This window comes from Miniopterus schreibersii, assembly GCF_964146895.1.
Source record: "Miniopterus schreibersii genome assembly, chromosome: 15".
Classification (NCBI taxonomy): Eukaryota; Metazoa; Chordata; class Mammalia; order Chiroptera; family Miniopteridae; genus Miniopterus; species Miniopterus schreibersii.
The window spans coordinates 24,480,717-24,502,824 of record NC_138115.1 but is presented as its reverse complement, the minus strand read 5'-3'; the positions used below and the strand labels follow the sequence as shown (position 1 = coordinate 24,502,824).

At 37.3% G+C, this 22,108-nt stretch overlaps 1 protein-coding gene across 5 annotated transcripts in view; it reads right to left on the bottom strand.

Moving 5' to 3' along the window:
• Nucleotides 1-22,108, bottom strand: part of TFDP2 (transcription factor Dp-2) — a 122,876-nt gene that overhangs the window by 70,867 nt on the left and 29,901 nt on the right. For all 5 annotated transcript variants that reach the window (XM_081160543.1, XM_081160546.1, XM_081160547.1 and 2 more), the window contains exon 3: nt 19,346-19,412. In XM_081160543.1, coding sequence (XP_081016669.1) covers nt 19,346-19,412 — 67 coding nt within the window. The remainder of the gene's footprint in view (nt 1-19,345; nt 19,413-22,108) is intronic.

Genomic DNA, 22,108 nt, shown 5'->3' with positions numbered 1-22,108 from the left:
TTCAAGAAGTAAAAACCATATAATATTATCTTGTTTCCTTTCTTAATTTTTTCCAAGTATGATTTTCCTCTGTGTCTCAAGTATGAGATTTTCTTTTATTTTGCAGAATTTCTTAATAAGCCCAGGATGACTTAAAAAAAAAATACTGTCCATTATTCAAAAATTGAAAAAATTATACTGGTTTGGTGTTTGCTAAGAAAAAAATTAGGTAAATTCTAGTTGGCCTCTCCCCTTTACTGCCCAGCTGGGTATTATTGACTTTAATTCTCAGTTCTTAAGTTGGAAAAAAGATGGATTCACAAAACTCTTAGTTGGATTTCTGGTGTTGAGCAGTCATGTAATATTAGGGTTTTCACCAATTTCGGAGATTAAGGATCTTGTTGGGATCCTGTTAAAATTGTATAGTCTCTCTCCAGAGTAGAGAATTTTGCTTACCAACCCAGTCTATCAAGGCCTGAAGTCAATTTGTGGATTCCAGGTGAAGAATCCCGATTGACCATGGCTCTGATGAACTAAAGAAGACTCTCCTGATTCTACTGTCCCATTATGTGATATATGTGGTCGGTTATTTAATCCTGGACACTTTGAAACAGAATTCAGTTTTCCCTCATCAGAAATAGTACCAAACCAAGAGGTATTTAAGCTGGTGACTGGTATGAGGGAATTCATTAAACTCTTCTCTTTACTCTTATAAATATATGAAATTTTCCATAATAAAAAGCTTCATTTGTGTTTATTTGAAGTAGAGCCTGAAAAACTGCATACCACTCTCCCAAATTTTTTCTCTGCCCCTTCCTACTATGATTCCCTTCACATCTGAAAATGCACCATAACCAGTCCACTCCCACGCCTGCCTTTACAGAAGTGTGGTCACCAAGGGAAGCTGAGAGGTAATGAATGATAAGAGATGTGGGAGGGAGAGAAAGAGCCCTGGATGCTGCAGATAGCAGTTGCAACACCACAGCAGATAGCTGCCAAGTGTCTGGTTGGCAAAGCCCCAGCTTCCTTAAATTGCAGGGATGCAGTACAGATGGGCGGAAATTCTACCTTTTTCCTGCCTGCCCCTGCTATTCAGTCTCAAGGATCTGTCCTTACTTTTATTCCTGAGGCCTGGCTTCTCTGTGTATTTTCACCTATTTGATCTATGGGATATCAGAGGAGATTAAGCTGGGTTCCACTACTGGCTGTAAACTAACCCCAGGCTTCCCAGAATTGAATTATTGAGGCTAAAATAAAAGGTCTTACAATAATCTGGCACATGTTCAACCTATGAACAGCAGATAAGGGGAAGAAATAGCTTCTGATCTACTCTTGTCTCCCTTAACTCTCAACCACATTACAATTTTACATAAACAGAAACATGCTTATGGATATTATTGAGCATACAGAATAGAGCATAGTAAAAAAGAAAGTGTTATTTTTCTCTCAAGAAAGCTCTAAACCAGAATAACACTATTGAGAAAAAAATATCCTTGGGTGAGGATTTAAAAAAAAAAAGAAGAAGAAGGGCAAGCTATCTTTTTAAATTGATAAATTGCACATTAAAATATAAAATGTTTGCTGTTCCAAATTTACTGTTAATTAAATTAAAAGGCAAGCTACAGACTGGGAGAAAATATTTGTAAAAAAATATTTAATAAAGGACTTGTATCCAGAATAAGACAATAACCCAGTAAGACAAATAACTCAATTAAAAATGGGCAAAAAATTTAAACAATCAATTAATCAAAGAAGGCATGTTGATGGCAAATAAGCACATGAAATTATGCACATCATTAGTCATTAGGAAAATGCAAATTCAAACCACACTGAGATGCTACCCACATAAACCCACTTGAATAGCTAAAATGAGAAAAGACTGACCATACCAAGTGCTGACAAAGACAAAGGGCAACTAGAACTCTTATATATTGTTGATGGGAATACCAATTTGTACAGATACGTTGGGAAACATGTTTGGCAATTTCTTATAAAGTTAAACATACACTCACCATATGACCCAACAATTCCACTCCTAGGTACCTTAGAGGAACAAAAACTTATGTCAACACGTAAGCTAGTACTTGAATAGTCATAGCAGCTTTATTCATAAATAGTCCACAACTGGAAACAAAACAAATGTTCATCAACTCAGGAATGGATAAACAAATGGCGGTATATCCATACAATGGAATACTAGTCAGTAATAAAAAAGAACTGATACACACAACAAGTATGAATTAATCTCAAAAGCACCATTCTAAGTACAAAAATCTAGACACAAGTGATAATATCCAAAAATTCAACATGACTAGAAGTAATTCTGATTTTCAGTAGCTTTTTTTTGTTATATGAATCAGTAACACTGTCTTTTGTTATTTAATTTATGTGCCTAGTCTCCTTAAATCAACTGCAAACCCTTCTGTCATAGGTGTTACCATGTATCTATTCATAGCACTTTACAATACTAAAAAATTAACACCTCACATTTGTATATTGATGCACAGGTCCCACAATTCTCATTTAATAAAACAACTGGAATGCAGTATATATATTGCAATGGAGTCAGGATACCTGGGTTCAAATCCCAGCTGTCTACATGAATGACCTGTGGTAAGCTACTTAATCTATATGAGACTCAATTTCCTTACTCATTAAACTGAAAAGCATTAGGGGAAAATGGGAAGTCAGAGCTGGGGATACTGTAACAGCAATTTCAATGCATGGGAAGCCAATAAGGATAGAAAAACCTCCTGAGAAGCAAAGGGCCAAAAGTTACACTTGAACTTGATTTTCAGAAGAAACACAGACTGAGAAAGTGGGATCTTGTGAGCCTTCTTATATTCTGAGTTTTAAACAGGAGATACCAGAAGTTACCACAGGCATAAATGGTTTGTGGCAGACAACCAATCACTGAAACATCCACTTTTGATCCTGCACTGTAGTTTCCTTGTCTTTTGGAGTAGGACCCAACAAGCTCTACATATAGGAAAAAGTAGCTATTTTAACTGATATAAACAGGTTAGTTTTACTCTGCTAATGTGCTGTTGCTGTAGCACTCCATCTCAGTGGGAGAGAAAGCACAGGTTCGGATATCTGGTGTATGTGCTTGGCTGAGAATCTACAGTTGGCGGAATTATGAATGTCTATGAATCAGAAGCCACAATCACTCAAGGAATGACAAGATGCCAGGGCCAAGAAGCTTCATTAGGGATTTTCTGTGTACCTACCATGTGCCAAAAACAGGCACTATGCTAGGCAAGGTCATAGGCTTTATCATTTCATCTTCCCAATAGGCCTTAAGAGGTAGCTGTTTTTAAGATGAGAAAATTGACATTCTGAAACACAGCTAAGTAATTTGCCCAAGAAGGCACCATTATTATGTGAGAAGGCTAAGATTCAAACTCAGAGCTATTTGACTCCATGTCCTTACCACGACTTAAAACTTATCACCACTATATAAAAGGTTCAGCTTCCAATTATTAAATCCAGCACAGCTCTTCAAAAATAATAGGTTTAATAATTTTTGTTTTTCTTTCATAGTAGACAGGAAGGAGGCAGATATTATCTAAGGTAGGCAGGAAACAGGTATTACCTCCAGCTATCAGAAGGGGAACCTTAAAACTTATCTAAAAAGTAATAAAGCAAGTTTTTGAATCCTGGAATTCCTAGCCATTTATCTGCCTGTATCAGCATTCCTCTGACATTCATCATGATCATGAGATGAAGAAGAGAAGGTGGAGGGAGAGGAAAAGTACATGTAAGTGTAAGACCAAGTGTTTTCATTCTCTGAATAGCCCAAACATGTTTATTGAGTACCTATAAAGGTCAAGCACAGTGTTTGGCACTGGAGATATAACAGTGTATAAAATAAACAAGACACAGTTCCTACCCATAGGGAAGTTTCACTCTAGTGTGAAAATACTGACAACTAAATAGACAATTAAAATATAGTACAGTAATGTAGAAACAGGGTAACACAGGATGCCATATGAGCACAGACAAGACAAACTGAACCCAGAAAGGATGAAAACAGGGCTAGAGGACATCCAGTTAAATTTAAATTTTAGCCCTGGCCAGGTGGCTCAGTTGGTTGGAGCATCATCCCGTACACTGAAAGGTTGTGGGTTCGATTCCTGGTCAAGGCACATACCTATTATTACAGGTTCAATCCTAAATTGGGGTACGTATGGGAGGTAACCGATTGATGTTTCTCTCTCTCAAAAAAAATCAATAAAACATATCTTTGGGTGAGGATTTAAAAATAATAAGTAAATTTAAATTTTAAATAAACTATGAATACTTTTTTAAGTATAAGTATGTCCCAAATGTTGTCTTGTATTTTTACTTGCTACATCTGGCAACCTTAGGTAGGGATGATATCTAGAAGTGTCTCAGAGGAAAACTGTATTAGTACTTGTCCCCAGCAAATGTGTTGCTGGCCTCTGGAGACACCCATGTGGCAAGGATCTGAATCTGAAACCTCGTGACAGTAGCCAATGAGGAGCTAAGGGCTCTCGTGAAGAGCCACGTAAGTGAGCTGTCTTGGAAGCAGATCTTCCAATCACAAGCCAGCCCTCGACTGCAGTGTTGGCCAACAGCTCGATTACAATAGATGAGAGGTGCTGAGGCTGAATCACCTACCTGAGCCACTCCTGACCCACAGAAACTGTGAGTTAGTAAGTTTGTTGTTTTAGGTGGTTAGGTTTGGGGGACTTTTTAATGCATCAGTAGATAAGCAATACTCTGCCCATCAGAGGAGTCCTGCACCCTGCAAGAACGGGCCTACACTATTACCCGTCAGGCTCATTCCCTGCCGACAGCAGCCACTGCTCGCGTGGGCGGCCTCAGCAGCGAGGAGGCGGGGGAGCCCGAGGGGCCGCGGCCGCACTGTCAGCCAGCCGTGCCTCTCAGCAGCAGCAGATCTGAATGGTGTATTCCCATCGTCACCACAGGATAACAAGAAGTTTATTAACAACATATCCTTTCTGAAACAAAATAATTAAAATAAGATCTTTTTAGAAGAAAATAAAAAATATTTCTCTGAGTTGAGCTTAATCACTAGAGAGAACTGTGTGAAAGCAGAAATACAAGCAAATTAATAGAGAAAATTAGCAGATCTAAGAAAACTCCAAATCTTGGATTAGCCACGGTTCTCATCTTGAGCGCATGTGTGCTAAGAACTGATATTGCTCTGCCAGCCGAGAAAATAATGTGCTCCTGCGTTGTTTTGATTCTCCCATTCAGAAAGGAATTTCTGAAACTTGAGGATGTGGTGCATCTAAAGAGCTGTTAGCTGTGGTTAATCAACTAATCCAGAATTTTTAAGAGCACTTTGGTGAAACAAATTCCATAAGTTATTTTATTCCAATAGATTAAGTTTAAGTGACTATAGTCAAACTATCTAATACGATCAGAAAAATCTCAGAGAAAGACATTTCTCTCCTTTCCCAAAAATACAGGATGAGTTGGAAGGGAGTCAGTAATAACTGTAAACTAAATATGGAGGCAGGGAGATGCTCGAAATTTTCTTTGACCACAGCCCCCAGGCTCAGCCCCTTGACTATATAACAGTTTTCTATCCAAATCAGGGGTCATGCTATTATGGCATATTTCCCCCCAAGCCAGTTCTGTACCAATAGAGCTTAGAATGTGTTTACGTAGGAATTCTTTAAGGTTTGTGTTCAGATATGTCAGAAGTCACTTTTCTCCTTGTGGTCTGTAAAACAGTCATAATTATCTTACAAGATTCCCAATTCAAATTTCATAGAAACTGAGACAAAGACATTACCTTAAAGGGCTTATATCTCCAGGGTAGTATAATTCACTGATGTAAGTAAAGTCTGATCCAACCCATGTTTTCTAGAAATTTTTATGTAAGTTAATATTTTAAAGTATTCCATTTTTAAAATATGAAATTCATTTAAAAATTACTTTGGTATATTGATCCTAGATATTAAAAAAGGGAACACAGTGCTCAAACAAATCTAGAATACCTTTGAATTAGAGTACCTGATATTACAGAATAAAGCAATAGTCATTCAGCTATTTTTCTACACAATTAGGTAACAGTTTTATATATTTCCTTTGATCAATTATTTAAAATTGATACACATAGTAAACAAAGCCCTGAAGTTTGAGGCTTAAGCCCTATGCATTTTCTTTATAGCCACTCTAACACATATTATTAAAATTTTCCACTGACTGTATTCAATGTTTCTTAACAATTGGGTTGGTTCATAGTCTAAAGATCTGGAACCAAAAACCAAGGAAAGATTTAAAAACTGGCCAACAAAATAATCAACAATTTCTAGAACATTAGCTTTCTTTTTCTAATTAAACAATACACTGTAAAATTTTGTGATCCACAGCAGAAGAGAGCTGAGAAAAAACCATTCAACACAAACTCTTTAATATCATCCCGATAAACAGATGCTACTCAGACATTTCATTGTTCCAAGTCTCTCTGCCTCCAGTGTTTTCCTCATATTTGGAACTTCTTTTATTTTCCTCCTCTTAAAGCACCATGTTTTTAATAGTTCTTTTTGTTCATAAGTAACCTACTTGTATTGCAAAATGTATGTCACTGATACATGTTAACTAATATAAAGATAGCACTCACTTTGTTTTTATTTTAATGGGAATTTAAATAGTTAAATCCTCCCAAAATTAAAACTACAAAAATAATCACTAAAATGCACAATATTTCCAGTGATTTCACAATTTTACCTTTCTCATTTTTTTTTTAATCCTCACTCAGCCCGGCCGGCGTGGCTCAGCCTTGACCTACAATCCAGGAGATAGCGGTTCGATTCCCGGTCAGGGCACATGCCCGGGTTGTGGGCTCGATCAATGACTTGCTCATCATTGATGTTTCTATCTCTCTCTCCCCCTCCTTTCCTCTCTCTGAAATCAATACAGATATATTTTTAAAAAAAAATTAGTAAGAGATAAAATAGTGCTATAACATGAAGATGGATTTGAAAAAAGCAACAAAAAGGGTAACCTTTCCTCCTTTCTCCAATAGTCTTTTCTTTTAGAAAGTGCTCCTTAGCCCATGGACTCACTCAGTAAAGGAAAAATCCATGGTCTGAAAGTCCAAGACATGTGAAACTTGATGACAACACAGCATTAGACACGTAGAAGGTACTGAGAAAGTTGTTTTCCTAATTGAGTGAAAAATTTTAGGCAGGAGAATCAGTATGATGCTCTCTGATGCACAATCCCCACTTCTTCTAGATACTTCTATATACTCAGAGCAGTAGTTCTCAAAGGGTGGTCCAGGGCGAGCAATATATCAGCTTCACCTAGAAACCTGTTAGAAATAGAAATTCTCAGGCGCCAACCTAGACCCACTGACTCAGAAACCCTGGAGGCAATCTTTATAATATGCCTTCTAGGTGATTCGGAAGCTTGCTAAAATTTAAGAACTACAGGCCTAGAGTATTCTAAATCTCCAGGCATACTAAGAAAACATCACCTTTATTATTCAGGGAGTGGAAAAAATATATTTTTCAAACTATTGTTCTAATTCCTACCCTGCTCATCTGGGAGACTGAAGAACTTATTGATAGATACATGTTTTTTCATCTTCTCCACTTCCTTTGGATTTGTGATTTATACATCTGCACTGTCAGGTGTCTTACTTTTCGTACTTTAATAGGTCCCAAATAGACTCACTAAAGGCACGGTAAAGGACGCCACTGAAGAAAGGAATGATAAGAGCTCCTAGCTTATTCTGTGAATCAAACAAAACATTTGATTTAATTAGTTTCACAGACAGAAAATTAAAGAAGTAATTTGAATTACCAGCAAATACAGGTAGCAATTTTCTTTTACTTCAAAATATAGCTTGTAGCCTGGCCAGCGTGGCTCAGTGGTTGAGCACTGATCTATGATCCAGGAGATAGTGGTTTGATTCCCGGTCAGGGCACATGCCCGGGTTTTGGGCTAGATCCTCAGTGGGGGGCATGCAGGAGGCAGCCGATCAATGACTCTCTCATCACTGATGTTTCTACCTTCCTCTCCCTCTGTCTTCCACACTCTGAAATCAATAAAAACATGTTTAAAGAAAAAAGAAAAAAGAAAAAAGAAAAAGAAAAAAAATATATATATATATATGGCTTGTAATTAAATGTATTCAGGCTGGTCTTTTTCAAAAATTTAATCAGCAACTTACAGGCATTTTCTATGTATTTAATATAATGATAAAGGCTCTGATATCAAAGAAATAAGGAAGTAAAGAGGAAGAGATTAATATTTTATTGAGCACCTACTTCATTGTTAAAAATCAAGAAAACCATTTGAAATGAAGCTGGGAAGCCGTGAAGGGGGAGCGCTCACACACTGCCACCCAGGCCCCAAACAGGACGACATTCCGCAGCAGAAGGGAAAATTTCTCCTCCATCAAAAGGCCTCCACCCACCTTTGCCAGTCACTACCAGAGCCTCTTTAGCTGGTTGTCTCTAGGTCTGGGCTCCTCGAGACAGCCCAGCCACCGAGAAACTGCTACACTCAGCCAATGACAAGCTGTTAGCACTCTGACCTTCCGTACAGCCCCTCCCAACCTTCTTTTTCCCTGTAAAAGTAAGGCCCTCTCCTGTGTTCTTTGGACTTGTCTATGGTCAGCCATCATTTACTTTTCCCGAATTGCAGTTTCTCCACTATTTCTGCATAAATCCATTTTGCTGGTAAAATACATGGTTCTTTGTTTTTGTTTTTTTAAGGTCAACAACATGCCAAGTATTATACATAAAGCTTTACAAGTAAAGGCTAAGTGAGAAAATATAATCCCTATGAAGTAGGTATTATTATCCCCATACCACAAATGTGAAAATCAGGCAAAGAGAGATTTAGTAACATAAATTTTCTGTTACCAACTGTAGACAGAGTAAATAGTAAAGCTAAATTTGAAGCTCTGCTTCAATGGTTCCAAAACCTATGTACGCCTTTTCCAATATATCAAACTTACTTTACAACATGAAGCAAAACAATACGTTTTCATTAGTGTGAATAAAAAACTCCCCGAGAAATAGAGTTAGGCCCTGGCCAGGTGGCTCATTTGGCTGGAGCGTCATCCCTACACCAAAAGGTTGCAAGTTCTATTCCCAGGCAGGGCGCACACCTAGGCTGCAGGTCCATCCTGGTCGGGGCGCGTAAGGGAGGCAACCGATTGATGTTTCTCTCACATCAATGTTTCTCTCTCTCCCTTCCTTTCTCTCTAAAAATCAATAAAAACATATTCTGGGGTGAAGACTAAAATAAAATGAAATATAGTTAGAAAAATTTTAGCAACTTTTAATAGTTTTCTATTTAGTGATTTTTAAAGACACATACAGCTTTAAAAAAATATTTTAGCCAGCATTTTTATTTTTATTTACCATGTATTTTATAAAGAAGAGGAGGAAAAACCAGATTAAATGTCAGAATGGACAACTTAATCTCTCCTAAATAATAAACACTTGTGATTTAAATGGCTACATTTAATTTTTAAAACATTGTTTTGGCAACAGAGCCGTTAAACAGCTTTACAGCATATTTTTGGATATTTTGCTTTTGGATTTGGCAACTTATGCAAATTTTATGTTGGTCATGACAAGACAAATTTAAATAAGAAAATTTAAAAAAGATAACATTTAAGGGGTTGATTTCAGAGCTAAATTCCAATTGGCAATCAAAATTGTGGCTCAGGTATAACATATTGCATTGTCAAAATTATTTATCAATCTGCAACACGCAATCAAAACACTCAGCATAACTACAATATACGTTGTGAAAGCAGTAACAGGAGGGCAAGAGATGTGGTAACTATGGCTTATTTTAAAACATTTTAATTATTTCCTTTATTTTCTGTTTTAAATTAGAAATTCCTTAAATTTATTTCTAAAAGGTAATTCTTATTTAACTCTAGTATTTAATTACTTAATATGGTAAACTAAACTCTGTTATTTAAATAAAACATCTTGTAGATAAACATAGGAAAAATACAAGAGAGAAAAAGGATCAGATGACACAGGTCCTTCAGGAAAAGCAAGCTACTGGAATGAACAGGTCAATAAAACTATTTGTAGAATGGGATAGTTGTCTATTTTCAGATCATTAAGCTATTTTTAAATAGCCTAAAACCAAACCCAGATTCAAAAGGCAAAGACAGAACCATTCATACTATGTTTATTTAAATACAATCTCTTACTAGGCCTAGCATGAACTCAGATTTAGAAGGGTGCCAAAGAAACTTTATAGAAAAAGCAACCAAGTGTCGCTTATACCTATTGTTCAAAGTAATATAAAATAAAAGCTTACTAGATATTTTAGGATTTAAATTTGTAAAGTAAAATCCAGGGGAAAAAGAATATGGGCAAATATTAGCAGCCTTTTTTTTTTTTTTAAATTTACTGATTTAAGGGGGCTAGGGAGGGAGGGAGGGAAGAAGAGTGGGGGAGGGGAAGGGAAGAGGGAAGGAGAGAGGGCGAGAGAGACAGAGATGGAGATTTGTCGTTCCACTTATTTATGCATTTATTGGTTGTTTCTTGTATGTGCCCTGACCGGAGGTGGAATCCACAACCTTGGCACATCTAACCAACTGAGCTACCCAGGCAAGGCCAGCCTTTTTAATTAAATGTATAACTCTAAAATATGTAAGCCACTGTATTTTTAAGATTTTGAAAACTGAAATAATCTCTAACACCAACTCCCTACCCTTTCACCTTTTCTGCTTCTTTTAAACTTTTTATCATCAAGAAAAATGAAGTTCTCACATAATAATGCAGAAATGTCCTACAGGGAGCCATTCCAGTAACACTTTTGTCCGACTCTGAATTCCTTCTTTGTCCACAAAATGCTTCCTAATTAATGGATGGATATTAACTGCAGTGTTTTATCTAACTCCTTAATACCAATCTTACAGAGTGAAAAATGGAGAATTACTTATTTTATGAATGAGGTAGAGTGCCTTTTCATCTGTGTAAGAACTATTCATTTCCTCTTCTGTGAACCGTTTATTCATAAGTTTTGTCCATTGTCTAAAAACTAGACTGTTGGTTTGACGGTTCCTTTTATCCCCATACAGTATTCCTCTTTTATCCCTTTAACGCCTCGAGGTTTCTAGTATATTCCATTTGGTATCAGTATTGTTTTGCTCTCAGTACTTCTTTGGCAATTTCTTATTTTTAATCTTTCTTAGATTAAAGAATGCAGAATATATTTTCAGTTCAAAAACAACTTTTTCTGGGTTGCAAAAACTCCTCTTGGGAGTTTCCACCCTCTCCTTCCCATCACAGCGTTCTCTCATCTTTTCCATTAGTTCGGCCTCCACGGAGGAATCTAATTATTCAGTGATAGTCCCTCTTTTGAGCTGCTGAATTCCTTTTAATAGGTTGTAATTTTCAAAGCTGGAGGCTACTGCAGTCTCTTGGATGAGGTGGGACAGGAAGTCAGTGTAAGATATGCATATTTTAAATCTGATGTGCAAGCAATGAATGAGTTGGCAAAGTGGAACTGCTCTGCTGAGCATATAAGGGAGCTAGTGGGAAGATGGATGGCTGACCTCATTTACCTGCAAGGACACCAGCAGTTCATTCCACCAGTGCAACCCTCCCAGCAGCTGCTGACCAGGCAGCTCCCAGAGGACTGCACAGAGCTCGCAGGCAAATTTGGCTTCTTCCACATGGCACAAATACCCGAAGGCACAGCGCACCCAATAGCATGTTCCTTTCAGGTAACTCAGGAATCCCCGCCGGACTGTCAGTACCATAGACAATGAAGCCCCCAGTTACAGTATTTTTATCTTTCATTTTTCTTAATAAAGCATAAAGGACATACAAATACTCAACTGTTTTTAAATACTCTACTACTCCCTTGGTTATGAGTGAATATAATTATCTTCAGACTTTTCTTCTTTTAGTTAATTAAAAGGAGAAAACTTTTAAACCTCCAACTCTTAGATATACATCCTAAAACAAAAAGCTCAGAAACATTTTTTATTAAATACCTTACCACTTTGATTCAAAAATACTAAAGGTAAGTTCAATACTTTTATACACTTCTCAAAGGTTAGATAATAAACATTTTGATTAAAAGTCTGGGAATGCTATGGCCAAACTTTTGCAGTTCATTATTTACTGAGTATGTGTAACTGTGCTAGACATCAAGCTACAGTTTGAGGATAAAAATATGAAAAAGCACCCTGCCTGCAAGGAGCTCGGAGTCTAGTAAAATAAAAGGACGAGTGTATAAAGAAATTCAACATAATGTGATCAGGACAATAATAAAATATGTACAGGGCCCAAAGGTTAATACAAAGGAGGCACAGTAACAAGGAGGTACAGTGGAATTCATGGTCAGCTAGACTTTAAAGAATAAATCAAACTTTGTCTCCCCCCCCAAAAAAAAATTTGACCAGTGGCCAAAGGAATTATAGATAGAAGGAAGGACATACATTCCTTCAATGAAGTTCCTAATTTGGGACAGATATCATGAGACAGGTTCTTTGAAATACCTGTCCTAGAGATATAATGATGAATCAGGCAAAGTCCCTGACTTCATGGAGTCAGGTGGGGACCAATAAGTAAACCAGTAATTAAAGCACAGCGTCATAAATGCTACAATAGAAATAAGTAGAGATATTAGAGGGTTATGAGCCAAGCAGAAATAAACCCTAAACTTAGATGCAAGCAATGAAGAGAAATTAGCCAGGTGAAATGTATATATATCAGGGGTGGAGCAGAAGACGGTTTCAGGGAGGCATGATATTCCAGGCACAGAGAAAAGCATACAGAGGGAGAGGGACAGAGACAGAGACAGAGACAGAGACAGAGACAGAGACAGAGACAGAGACAGAGACAGAGAATGTAGCTCAGGATGCCAGAAGTACCTGTGTCTGAGATAATGCTAAAGTGAAAGCAGGAACCATATCATGAGGGATCTTTTAAATTGGAGTCTGGACTTTATCTTGAGGGCAATAAGGAACTACTAAATTTTTTTTTCCCCAACACGAAAAGACTTTGTTCAGATTTGTGTTTGAGAAAAAAGTATGTAGCTATTGTACAGTGAATAAAATAAAAATAAATAAATCTGGAAGTAAATGAAGCAGCTGCAGTGATTCAGAAAATGGTTTATAGTAGTCTGAACTAAGATAGTAGCCAAGGAAACAGAGAAAATGGGTAGGGAGGGCTGAGAGATTTAAGAGGTGGAAAGAAACAAGACTTAAGTGATTTGCTTAGAAGCGGAGAGAAAGAAAAGGGGTCAAAGACGATGACCGCCTGGGTTTCTGGTTTCGGCGGAGGGTGGTGGTGCTGTTACTCAGTAAGAGAAGAAGGGGACAGCATATTAACCACTTGAAGTTACTCACATGAAGATGTCCAAGAAGCGGTTGGATATGCAAAAACTCAAGGCAAAAGGTTCGGACCAGCCCTGGCCGGTTAGGCTCAGTGGTTAGAGCGTAGGCCCACAGACCACAGGGTTCAGGGTTCGATTCCGGCCAAGGGCAAGTACCTCGGTTGCAGGCTCCATCCCCACCACGGTCAGGGCGCGTGAGAGGCACCCATGGATGTGTCTCTCTCACATTGATGTTTCTCTCTCTCTCCCCCCCCCTTCTACTTTCTCTGAAAAGCAATGGAAAAAATATCCTCTGTTGAGGATTAAAAAATAAATAAAAGGTTTGGACCAGAGATATAGATTTGAGAATCCTCCATATACAAAGTCAATGATAACTAAAGCAAATCAGTTAAAAATGGAATCGCCTGCGGAGAGTGTACAAGGTGAGAGGAAAATCTAAGATAAAACCCCGCGGAGCACTAACATCCACGGGACGAACAAAGGAAAAGCCAGGAGAGTAGAGTGAGAGGGAGGCGAAAAGGAGAGAAAACATCACCGAGGGGAAGAGCACACACTTCACGGTGCCTACTATGCGCGCGGCGCCACGAATGGCTCACGCACCCCACTCCGTCTATTCCTTCTACTATAGGTAGACGGAAGGACATACATTCTTTGGACAAGGTTCCTAGTTTGGCACAGACACGATGGGACAGACACTTTGAAATACCTGTCCTAGAGACAGAATGCTGAAGAAGACAGTTTCTGACTTCTTATATATAATACAGTGAGCAACTTGTATCTGCATTTTTACAGATGTGGACATTTTGGCTTAGAGGGATCAACTTGCTCAGGTTTACACATCTGTTGGGTTTAAGAAATGCGCCGAGATTACACCCTAGTGCTCCAGAGCCCTTGTTCTTAACTGCCACACTGCACGGCTTTCTACGAAAGACTTAAAAAGTGTGGTATCACAGACACAAAGGAAAACAGTAATTCAAAAGGCAAGACACCATCCCAGCAGCAATGAGCTCACCTAGCACCGAGATCTTGGTTCCTAAAAACTTTCTCCATTAAATAGAATCAAGACTCTTGGGGAAAAAGTGGAGTGGGCAGGAAATATGTAGAGTGAACCTGGAGCATCATGTAGTGGTAAAAACTAAGAAAGTGCTCAAACAACGCACCCCACAAGGAGGGGGATATGTCAAAGGACACAGAGAAGACCAACTGAAAGCTTCCAATGGCCATAGTGGTAATAATTTAAGCAATAAATATATAAATAAATAAAGTAATCTTGGACTTTAACTCGTGTATAATCTAAATATCCATGAGTCCATACTGATATAGTCTGAATGAATGAATGAATGAATGAATGAATGAATGAATGAATGAATGGAGAAAAGACAAATCCAGGATGCAGAAGAATCCCAAATAAGTTACACAGATACTCCCCCTCAAAGAGGGGGACCAAACTCTCCACTCCTCAAATGTGGGCTCCACATAATAACTTCCTTCCAGGGACTATGGCATAGAAAGGGGGGGACGGTCAAGAGAAACATGACAAACACTACCTCAACCACGTGAGCAAGGCTCCCACCAACAAGCAGGCCACACCTAGGCACGTCAGTCAAATGCCAAAAACTAAACCTAGAAAAATGATGGCTTATCTTTTTACATTTAAGATTACCTCCCTAATGCAGACTCTTAAAAGCTTAATTACATGGTAAAAGACAGTCAATATTTTTAAATTTCCTCATAGATTCTGCCAAATAGCTTCCTAAAAGTAGTATCAGTGTGGCTGAGGTACAGGGTACAAACAAGAGTGGTGGAAGTAAGGATGAAGACATATGTAGGGACATAAGGTAGGATTTTGTAGGTAAGGAGTTTGGGATTTCATGTTAATTTAAATAGGAAGCTGTTAAAAAGGCTGTAAGCAGGAGAATGACCCAGTAACTGTACTGAGTATCTTAAGAAAATAAATTAAAAAAAACAAAAATTTAGCCGACTAAAAACATTCATTGTGATGTCCAACATCACAGCTATATATATAGATGTCTATGCATATGTGTTTATATATATGTTATGTATATAGATATATGCACATCATATATATAAAATAAAACCAACCACCAAAAAAGACTTAAGTGTGTAGCAATAAGAAAAGGGAAATGTTTAATAAATTATGATCCATAAATGCAATAAAATAGTATGAAGCTCTAAAAATGCTATTTATGAAGACCGTCAGTATAACAAGTGTTTTTTTGCATTTGGTCAAAAAAGCAGATGAGAAAATTACATGTATATTAGCTTTGTAACTATAAAACGTAAGTATATGAATAATGAATGAAAAAAATAAAAACAAAAAGGTTATGTTAGGTGGTAGAATTTTTTTACTAATTTTCAAATTTTTCTATAATGTCATTGTTATATCATCATTTCAATTAAGTAAAATAGTTCTCTACATCTTATTTCTGATATAATTGTCACTTGGGCCCGTAATAAATATTGACTGAATTTCACCAATCTAAAAAATTATTCAAAGAAACCTCTTTTCCCAGCCCTATAGGTTTACTCAATCTGGGGTTCTTGCTGCCACCAGCCAACAGCTCAAGGAAGAGGAACAACTTTCTTTTAAACAAATAGCTGTTTCTAAACCTGATTTCTCTAGTTTTTGCCTTGCAAATGATTGTCTCCATCTTCTCCATTTATTCTATCAAATTAAACAAACAGAAGATTTTACTCTACAGCTAAACTTTCTTGTTATTATTAACATACATTCATGGCTGACCTTTATGACTGTTCCTTACCCTTCAGATGCCTAGTCTACCATCAAAGACAACCCCCTCACCTCACCCCTCCTTCTCTCCTTTGTCTTCTATCTTTTGAAGGCTTTTTTTCTGTCACACTTCCCTTTTATGACTTGGTATCCCCTCCCTTCTTTCAAGATCTTTCAAGATCACTGTATTACTCCATTATCTCTGTCCCACTACTCAATATCATAGATGTCCATATCTGCCAAGCTTGTGGTTCCCAGCTCCTTCTCCTGACCTGAATAGTACAATTTATTAGAGCAGAGATTTCTACCTTTGTGTTGTGAACAGGCTGTGGGTTACTAAGATACTGATCCCATCGGCCTTTGGGGCAGCCAGGAGTGTCAAACTGGGGTAGGTGGCGCTCCTGACTAGCTTACCCCTCACCTTAAGCCACCTCATTTGTTTAGCCCTAGTGCATCCTATAAATGTTATCAATTTCTATTTATGCCATAATGTGACAAAAAATTAAGAAGCATATGGCCTGGCCAGGTAGCTCAGCTGGTTGGAGCATCGTCCCAATACACCAGCCCCTGGTTAGGGCACACAGAAGGATCAAACAATGAATGCCTGAATAAGTGGAACGACAAATCGACCCCCCAATTCTCTCCCCTTCCTCTCTCTCTAAAATCAATCAATAAATAATAAAGGACTTCAGTAGACAGTTCTCCAAAGATACACGAAAGACCACTAAACACAAGAAAAGATGCTAAATATCACTAATCATTAGGGAAATGCAAGTCAAAATTATCATGAGATACCGCCTCACACCGATTAGAATGACCACTATTAAAAAGCAGAGAAAATGACAAGTGTCGGTGAGGACATGGAGAAACTGGAGCACCTGCGCACCGTCGGTGGGAATGTAAAATGGTACAGCTGCTGGGAAATTAGAATGGCAATTCCTCAAAAAATTAAAAAAAGAATTACCAAATGGCCCAGCAATTCCACTTCTAAGTATATACCCAAAAGACTAAAAAGCAGGGTCTTGAGAAGATATATATTTTAAAATATTTTTATTGTCCAATTACAGTTGACATACAATATTATATTAGTCTCAGGTGTGCAACATAGTGATTAGACATTTATATAACTTACGAAGTGGCCGCCCTGCTAAGTCCAGCACCCACCTGGCACCACAGTTATTACAGTACTGTTGACTGGGTTCCCTGTGCTGTAACGAGGAGAGAGCTCTGCTCCCACGGTCATTGCAACATTATTCACAATAGCTAAAACATGAAAGCAACCCATGTGTCGTCAACAGGCGAATGGATAAGCAAAATGTGGCACAGTAGCCCCCCTTATCCAAGGGGGACACATTCCAAGACCCCAATGAACGTCTGAAACCGTGTATCATACTGAACCCTATGGATACTGTGTTTTTTCCTACACATACACACATACCTTTTCACTTAAAGGAAGTACTTTGTGGTTTCTCTTTGGCATATACGGACGGATTGCCAGCATCACTACTCTTGCACTTTGGGGCCATTATTAAGTAAAATGAGGGTTACCTGAACACAAGCACTGTATCCTGACAGCTGATCCCATAACTAAGACAGCTACTAAGCGACTAAAGGACAGGGAGCCTCTGCAGTGCAAACACACTGGACAAAGGGATGATTCACGCCCCGGGTGGGACAGCGTACAATTTCATCATGTTACTCAGAAGAGCTCACAATTCAACTTATCAATTGTTTATTTCTAGAATTTCCCATTTAATATCTTCAGGCTGTGGTTGACTGTGGGTAACTGAAACCACACTGTGGATAAGGTGGGGACTACTGCACAGGGTGGGCAAAAGTAGGTCTACAGTTGTCATTACGTGAGTTTATTCTTGTATTATTATTTATGAATTATTGTATTATTTTCCATACAAACAACTGTAACCCTACTTTTGTCCACCTCTGTATATACATACAATGAAACAGTATTCAGCCTTAAAAAGGAAAGAAATTCTGACACCCTACAACATGGATTAACCTTGCGGTCATTACAGCAGCTGAAATAAGGCAGTCACAAACACACAAATTCTGTGTGGTTCTCCTTATGTGAGGCATCTAGCGTAGGCAAAATCAGAAAGACAGAAAGCAGAATGGTGGTTGCCAGGCTGGGGAGAGGGGGAAACGTGGAGTTAATTGTTCAACAGGTGCAGAGTTTTACTTTTGCAAGATGAAGAGTTATGGAGATGGATGGTGGCGATGGTTGCACAGTGTCAATGTCCGTAACACCGCTAAACTGTATATGTAATAATGATTGAAGTGGCAAATTTTATGTTATATGTATTTCACCTCAGTAAAAAAATTCAGGGGAAAACTGAAGCATCAAGGCTTGAATTATCTCTTTTACTGCTTCAAAATACATATTTAAACTCTCAGAGTACTCTACAGACCATTATTATTAAGCCAGACATTTTTATACTGAAATGCAGACTTCTCTAGCCTTCTCTCCAGAGTGCATAGCTCACCTTAGACATAAATATTTTGAGGAAGCTTCTGTTTCTCTCATAGCTATTTGTTTTGTAATCGCAGACATTTTGCTCCTACCTTCTATAATGGAAAATTTTAAATATATACAAAGGAAGGGAGAAAGAAATAATGAAACCTCACATAGCTGTCGCCCAGCTTATGCAATTAATCAACTCATAGACAATTTTGTTTTTTTAATAATTCCACCCACTTTACTCTTCTTCCCCCAGTGGATTATTTTGAAGCCAATCTCATATATCATGTCGTTTCAACCATAAATATTTCAGTGTGCTATCTCCAAACACTAAAGGATACTGTTGAAAGATACATATTGAAAGATACCTCCAGTGTCCTGCATAAGTTCCTGTACTGGTGGGTCAGATTTCTGATATAAGTATCCTCTAGTAAGCCATGTATTAGACACAGGAATTATAATACATTCAGTCATTCTATTGTAGTTCCTTACAAGTTTAACCACTAAGAAGGGCTCTCAAACAAGAAAATCAAGAAGAAAATGACTTAAGTAGTTTCAATTGTAATAGGATCACTGATCAAGTATGGTCTGAGAGATCACGGACAAAAGTCACACACATTCTCTCTCTACCTGTCAGAGGTAACTGACTCTCCTATGATACAAGTTATTTGGTATATTATAACAACACAGTAATAGTATATAAGTATTATTATACATAAAGTAATGCATGCACCTTCATGTTTTATAAAATGAATGCAATAAAACTAGCCCAATGCAGAAAAATTTTATTCAACTGTCCTTACCTTTTGTTGGACTGAGATTCTGATCTGTAAATCCTCTTAATTCTGCATTTGTGGAACTCAAACCAACCTGAATAAAATAGTTTTAACAGTTAAAAAGAAGATCTAAAGTATTATATGATCACTTAATAAGCTATTTTACACCTTCCACCAGAGGTCCATATCAAATATTAATATAGCCACATAAAAATGAATTAATTATATCAACTCTAGGAAAGGATTAAAAAGAAAATGTTGCCATACTGCTTGAAATGGGGAAAACATGAATTATCCAGATAAAGTAAAATTAATAAAATGTTATTTATGAGCAGAACTTAGATCTACAGATTTTACTGATGGTTTTTGAAAACAAGTATTGTGGCAGCCATGAAGTTGCCAATAGATGTAACAGAATTTCTCATCCTCATTGCTGCCCTTAGTTTTTACTATTCAAAATCACTGCCTATAATACTTTTCACATTATGACATATAATGGATCAAATAAAGACCATTAATAACACAACACAACTCTGAAGATGAGTGGGACTTGTTTCATGATGAGCTGGAAGATTTTTATAACTTTGATCTGTACAGCTTTGCATGGTGTGTGAACTGGTCACCTGAGCCTCAGGCAGTAGCTGTCCCCTGTGGTGGTGTGGCAGTGCCTGTTTCCCTCCTAGGCAGGCCTAGCTACTCCAGGTGTTGTCATAATAATTTTTACCCAGGGCCTGTCTTCTCAATCCCTCACCTTTCCCGAACGAGTATATTCTTTTCTGTTTAAAAATATTTAAATAATAATAACAACACAGTGCAGAGCTCAAGTCCAATGCTTAGGTTCCTACTCTGGCTCATTAAGCTCCTTCTACTTCAGTCTCCTTATCTGTAAATTGGAGGGTGTTAGAAGTGCTTACCAGTGCGCAGGTGGTTAAAAAGATTAAGTAAGATAATTCATGTAAAGCATTCAGCACAGTGCTTGGCACCGAGTGCTCAATGCATGTTAACATCCATTATTAACATGATACTTGAGGGACTACCTAGACCAAGTGTGTTCATAGATTCACCTTCAGACAATTTATTTCATTTAATGTGCTGTTCACTGGACTATTTGAAATCAGAACTGAATATGGTAGTATCATCAGACAGTTTTATAATGTATTATAGTCAGGAGGAAAAAATACACATCTCCATTTTGGAAATTTTGACACAAAGCAAGCATCCAATAAATGGTTCTACTATTACTATTATATTATTGCTTTAATCCTTGTAGATCTGTAACTGTAAAACATCCGTGCTAATTTGGCACCTCAAATATCCTTTCAAAGTACTATCACAGTGAAGGGATTTCAAAGCACACAATGCTTCATAACTTTGCATCTGCACACCTGTCTTATGTTGTTAAACTACCCACTGCTTTAACATTAGTCTACCTAAGCACTCATTTGATACTTTACAATTTCATAATGTAAGGGCTAATTATTTTCTTATTTGGTACAAATGCTCTACTAATAACTGTGGGGTTTTTTTTTGTTAAGAGATATGTTATCAGAAATATTTCTAAATATCATGGAAAAGTAATTCTGATACAAACCTATCTCTAGCATCTAATATTAAATTTTTGTGACACCAGCTGAGCGAAGATACCTAAAACATAGCTTTTTAGATAATGGTGTAGATACTTAATTCTGTCTAGCTTCTCACAAATACTCTATTAGAAGTAACGTAAAACCTCTGCAACAAAATTTGCAAATTACTACATGGATCTCCAGAGTTGCTCACAAGTGCTAATATTAAGTATTCAATTTGTAAATGCCAAGAGTTTACTGTTGCATCATTAACATGCCTCTACTTTTAAACTCTTCTGCTATGAAAAGAAGAGAAAGACAAAACTTCTATTGGTGCTCTACTGTAAAAAGAAAGGCCAAGGCAGCCTTTACTATATTCCATGCTTAATACAATGTGCCTGTTCAGTGTAAGTATTACAATAACTTCAAAAACATCAGTTTATCCCTTTTTGTTATTATACAAAGATAACGGCAAAAACCTCAACTCAAACCACATATTCACAGTCGAGTGTTCACAGTTACTGGGTTACTGTTATGTTTAAACACCTGCTCTTAATGTCCAACTTCTGCAGAGTGAAGCAGGAAACAAATTCATAAACTTTTTTGGCATCTGTGCACCTGCACCTTAATAATCAACAAATTTTACTCTAAAAAGATAAAGGTCAATTGTGAGTCAATAATGTCTGCCAATTTTGGTCTCATAGATGGAGGGAAGGTGTTTATATTTAGAGCTTTTATAAATACTACCAAATTTATTTACTAAAACTTCAAAAGTGTATTAATTTCTGCTTTCATAAATACTTCACAGTTTAAAGACTCAAAGAAAAAGCAGATTGTTTGAGAGTAGAAAAAGTTGCTAGGAAAGGCATGTAAAATGTTAGCTATTCTTTCCTTATTTTATTTAAAAAGGATCTTTCTATAATGTTTCACAGGGCAAGAGAAAAAAGTGAACTCATTTTATGTAAAAATTTTCATCTAATAAGGTCCTGAGAAAGTTTTCTATGTGGATATTCAAACACTGTGTTGCATACTATAAGCAGTCCTAACTGTCTCTGGAATACAAAATATCCAAGCCCAATTTTTAAGGATCAAACCATATTCCCCCAAAATAGCATTATAGTTTCACTAACATTTAACATTTCAGATCAACATAACTGAAAGAAAAAAAATTCAGAGCTCTACCATTCACAAGCAAGGTGACCTTGGAACAGTAGCTGCAAAATAG